The following is a 5686-nucleotide window of genomic DNA, read 5'->3' as shown; positions in this document are numbered from 1 at the left end:
TGATAAAAGGGATAGTTCACCCAAAAATATTAATTCTCTCATCATTTACTCACCCTCATGATATCCCACATGTGTATGACTTACTTTCTTCTGCTGAACACAAACGAAGATTTTCAGAAGAATATTTCAGCTATGTAGGTCCATACAATGCAAGTGAATGGTGGCCAGAATTGTGAAGCTCCAAAAAGCAGAAAAAGGAAACGATAAAAGAAATCCATACGACTTCAGTGGTTAAATCAGTGTCTTCAGAAGAGAATATTTTAGGTGTGGGTGAGAAAGATCAAATATTTCAGTCCTTTTTTTTTTTTTTTTTTTAAACCATACATCTTATGTTTTTGGTAACTCACATTCTTTGTGCATATCGCCACCTACTTGGCAGGGATATATCTATCATATCACTTCAGAAGACATGGATTAAACCACTGGAGTCGTATGGATTTATTTTATCGTATGCTGCCTTTATGTCCTTGTTGGAGCTTCAAAGTTCTAGTCACCATTCACATGCACTGTAATGAGCTAAAGCGGAAATTTTCTTCTAAAAATAATCATGTGTTCTACAGAAGAAAGTCATACACATCTGGAATTACATGAGAGTGAGCAAATGATGATAATATTTCTTTTTGGGTGAACTATTCCTTTAAAAAGTTATTTTTATAAAGGAATACCGATTTAGAGATCAGGGAAACAAACAGTGGGGTCCGAAAATCTGAGACCACTTGGGAAACTATTACTATTTTGCATTTTTCTCATTTAATACAAGTCTTTTCATTACAAATATTACCAGTATAACAAAATGCTCAAAAAGGCATCTTGTGTGCTTCAAAGAAAGCAAGGAATCTTGACCTTTTACAAAGTGAATGCAGTCAGACATTTTGCTTATTTCGTTAGTGAGCTAGATTAATCAATGTGAACTCAGACTTTTGGAGCACTGGGTAAATGTTTTCTGACATTTACATGCTAATGATTATTTGCAAGGCCATCTGACTTTACTCGTCAACTACTTTATAACCTGATTTTATTTTATGGATTATGTAAATATCAAAGTGCTGAATGGACTGCAAACACACTATAAATACATCAAATGGAGTTATTAATCAAGGAAAACTGAGGTGGTTCAAATTAATATTATTTCTAGGATTGTAAAATATAATATTCTTAGTTATTATGACATACCAAACAAGCAATATGAAATAATTGTCTGGATATCAACAGAAAAAAAGTACATTTTCACAATAAAACAAACAAAAATATTTCACTGGCTTTCAAGACACCAGCTACTATGTTTCATAAAAAAAAGAGAGTACAATCAAAATTCATTGACTTATAATTTCCATAAAAACCAATTGAAAAGAGACAAACATTCAAAGCAAGAATGCACATGAAGTATTAAAATTAAGATTATGAATTTCCTAACTGAGCCCTGGGAAAGGATTAAGATGTCGTTGTACATGTAATTGTATCCGTGACAGCTTGCTCATGTCGAACTGTTTCAACTGGATATGAACAGAGATCGATTTGGTTCCTGCATGAAGTCGAAACATAAATCGGCGCAAAAGATAAAAAGCCCAAACCACCATTTAATGACTGAAGAGAAAAAGATGCCTTTGCAATGTCTCTGGTTTGTATAAATGTCTCAGTCCTGAGGGCTTGGAAAAGGCAACACAGATCTCAGTTCAGTCCTCTGTGCTCAGCAGAAGCTGTGTGTTTTTTGTTTTTCCCCTGTGAGGTCCAGACGTCCCTCAGAAGGAATGTACTTATACAGCTGTACTCTTGGTGCCAATGTATGGCCGTGCAAACTCCACAAAGTCATCAATAAGAACTGGCCACGCACCTAAAAAATAAAAATTGGAAAAATAAATAAATAAATCCATTCATTGGAGATTCCTATTGAACTTAATTCTACCCACTAAATCCTAAATTATTAACATTTGGCTAAAAATAAGCCTAACCATTCAACATAATAATTGGCTTATGAATACAGAATTATTATCTCTAAATTACAGGACATTTAAATGTGCACTCAGTAGTTTGTGTTAATGTTACGTTAACCAAAATGACAGTAGTCATATGGACACTGGAACACTCATTAGAATGGATAATTGCACAATGCAAAAACAAAATGTTTCTATTTCTGTTATGACTGGGATCTTCCTCTTAAGTAAGTGTAAATCATTTTTTATAATAAGGATGAGTAAAGGAAGTTGCAGATAAAGAAACCAACCCTCCTCATCATAGTTTGACATATCATCTGTGATCATCGTGCTGAAATCTAACAAAAGGTTCCATGTGTCTTTGGGAATGGATCGCTTATGATGCTCCTGCAATGCACAAGTAAAACATGCTGACTATTGTATTTAAACATTATTTTAACCAATAAGATCACTTTTATGTATGACTTACCACCATGAACAAGATGATACTCACCAATAAAAATTTGTTCCATAGATCTAGAAATTTAAAACGCCCAGCCAATATTAAATTCCAGTATGCAATTGCCATTTCTAGGTCTGGTGGAATGACAAAATAAAACAATAAAAAAAATCACTAGTTAAATTCATAGGTAATTAAAAGGAACAAACAATAGAACAGTACAGCAAGAACAAACTTAACACGTGCCTAAGCCCTTTTGTCCTGGATTCTTGGCAAAGTTGAACGTGAACTGATAGAAGTCTTTAAATTTCCCATGGTCTTTTAACTCTTGCTCCATCCTGGGCAGTTGTGCTTTGAGTTTCTCTATGCTGTCACACCTTGAAAAGACGAAATGAATGTTAATCCAAGGATTGCATGCCATAAATCATGGATGACAAATAATGACTGGTAAAAAGTACTCAGCAATAAGGATGGCCCAGTGTAGGAGTTTCAACTAGTTGAACTGTCACTTCCCATAGTGCACCAATGCTGCATCTCACTTTCACTGATCATATAAATGTGCTTTTATCTCAACATATATATTTCAATTTTGGTGATAAACCCTTTTCACAGACTGATGATGTGTTACTGTAAAAAAAAGATTTTTTCTGTAAATTTCTTCTGTAAAATTCTGCAATGTTTTGTAGCAAATGCAATTGTTTTTCTTACAAGTATATGAATTCATAGTTGCATTATAGTAGTATAAATTCCAGCTACTATAGCAAATAATAAAAAAAATTAAATAAAAAAAAAAACTACAATTTTAAAATAAAATATTTTTAGTGGGGCTGGGTCGGGTCATTGCCTCTCCCCCTCTAAATTTTCCCAGAGCCCCTGAGAACTGAGGCACATGAGTCAGCCAGAAGAGCAGCGCTGTTTACAAGTGAGATGGAGGAATGCTGTAAAGTAGCTTGGTTGGTTTAGATCTGTCTTCATCGGTTTCTTTACTCACAATGGTGCATTTATCCTGGAAGTCTCAACACGAGAGATCACTTGGACTATACTCTCTCATGAAGATTACCATTTTTTTGGTGAACGATCCCTTCAGTACTGGCCTGGGCAAGAAGAAATATTAACTATTGGCCTAAATGGGCCAGAAGGAAACAAATTCCTACAGCTGAGTCATGTTCAAGGAGCTTTAATGTGATCCAAGTCAAGCATAAAATACATTTACCCTTGCTCAGCCATTCCCTCTATAAATTCTTGTTTGCTGAACTCGCACTGTGTTGCAGCCCGAAACTTCCAAGCAATTAGTAGTACACTTATACTTGCTGGATCGAGACCCAGGTCATCACAGAACTGTTGGATCCCATCTATACCAATCTTGTTATCATCTTGAGGGTCTGTTAAAATAACCACATTATTTTCTTACACTACATCATACAGCAGGAATCTTATTTATAGAAGAAACATATAGAGTATTCTTTGGTGTGTTTAAAATGCAAACACACAAAGATGTGCTACAACAGGCTTACCTCTGTAGCGATTGTAGAGCTGTTCTAACCTTTTCCGGTCTAATGTTGCCTTTAGCGCCTGTACATAGAGGTCGGGGTTTTGGAAAAAGTTGTCTGTAGCCACCTCTAGTTTCCAATCATTTTGAGACAAACAATTCAATGCTGTTTTCTCATTTGACTGGGTAAAGATCATGAACTGGCGAACTTTATCCTTCTGAGAGGATTTCAGCTTGTTCTGTAAGGAGAAAAGCATGAAGAGACATTGTTAAATAAACACAATGTGTTTTAGGATGTAAAGAATTTCAAGTTTAAAACTCAAGAAAGTCACTAGTACAGTGTCATGCCATTGGGTGCATTCACAGTCTGTGTTAAAACATATCACAGTGGCATATGTTGGCCCTAATTGGGTTTTATATTCAATTATAAGCAATGCAAATAATTACTTTGTCCTATAGGCTATGTGTGAATACAAGTTATATAATACGAATACAGCATTCAAACGCTTCGCCTGTTCAACTCCTTTTCAGCAGCATTTCACACTGATTGCATAAGGTTTTTTTTAACACACAAATAACCCTTCACTATGACTCATTAAACTGGCTTGTGATTTATAACATGAACTTGTCAGCCCTGCTCACTCACAGCTTTACCTCGCTAGCTCAAAGCTACCTGCTCTGTGTAGCTGTATTAACAAATCTCTAATCAATAAACCAACTCTACTGCGAGGCAATATTAAAGGAATAGTGTCGTGAAAATGTCCTCATAACTGAGTGTGGTCCTTCGTAACGGTTTATTGATACTCTGCGACTGTAACGCAAATAAGCTTAATATTAGTTTTTTTTTTTTTACATTTACCATGTTTGTGATTTCCAGATTCCCTCTTCCGCAATCCCTCTCCGTCCTGCACCAACTTCCGCTCATGCGCAGTGCCATTTGTACCGCAGTCAGCTGATCGCCAAAGCGTAGATTATTCATAAACAGAAATTGTAACCACCATAAAATGGATTAAAAATAATAATAATAAAAAAAACATTATGTTGAAAAGGCACAATTCACCCATAGAATATAAGAAGCTAATTATTCTTAAAACTCTCAACTTTTCCCCCCATATATCTAAATACAAATGCAATGGAAGTGATGTGATTTTCTTTTAAAGCGAACTTGAGCTTTTGGATAGGTGCTTTATAAATTGAATAAATTATTATTAGTAGTAGTACTGTTATTATAATTATTAATCATAATAGAATAAGTAGTAGTAGTAGTACTGTTATTATTATTATTCATAACCATTATAGAAAAATAATAATAATAATTATTAGTATTAATAATAATCATCATAATCATAATAGAATAAGTAGTAGTAGTACTGTGATTATTATTATTCATAATCATAATAGAATAAGTATTATTATTATTAATAATTATAATAATCATAATAGAATAAGTAGTAGTAGTATTAATAATAATAAGAATAAGAATATTAATAATAATAATAATAATAATAATAGAATAAGTAGTAGTAGTATTAATAATAATAATAATAATAATAGAATAAGTAGTAGTAGTAGTAGTAGTAGTATTACTAATAATAGAATATGTAGTAGTAGTAGTATTATAATAATAATAATAATATAAGTAGTAGTAGTAGTATTATTAATAATAATAGAATAAGTAGTAGTAGTAGTAGTAGTATTAATAATAATAATAATAATATAAGTAGTAGTAGTAGTATTATTAATAATAATAGAATAAGTAGTAGTAGTAGTAGTAGTAGTATTAATAATAATAATAATAATATAAGTAGTAGTAGTAGTATTATTAAT

At 33.0% G+C, this 5686-nt stretch overlaps 1 protein-coding gene across 1 annotated transcript; it reads right to left on the bottom strand.

Annotated features, from left to right (window-relative positions):
* Positions 1-441: 441 nt before the first annotated feature.
* On the bottom strand, positions 442-4798 carry dcun1d1 (DCN1, defective in cullin neddylation 1, domain containing 1 (S. cerevisiae)). Its single transcript, XM_052129150.1, has 7 exons — positions 4719-4798; positions 3885-4098; positions 3584-3752; positions 2617-2747; positions 2425-2507; positions 2222-2318; positions 442-1831 (listed from the first exon to the last, which is right to left on the bottom strand). Exons 1-7 carry the CDS (start codon positions 4794-4796, stop codon positions 1755-1757), a joined length of 849 nt encoding a protein of 282 aa, XP_051985110.1. The 5' UTR covers positions 4797-4798; the 3' UTR covers positions 442-1754.
* Positions 4799-5686: the final 888 nt, after the last annotated feature.

This window comes from Xyrauchen texanus, chromosome 6 (assembly GCF_025860055.1).
Source record: "Xyrauchen texanus isolate HMW12.3.18 chromosome 6, RBS_HiC_50CHRs, whole genome shotgun sequence".
NCBI classification, from domain to species: domain Eukaryota; kingdom Metazoa; phylum Chordata; class Actinopteri; order Cypriniformes; family Catostomidae; genus Xyrauchen; species Xyrauchen texanus.
The sequence above is the reverse complement of the archived record's forward strand: the minus strand, read 5'-3'. Positions and strand labels throughout refer to the sequence as shown.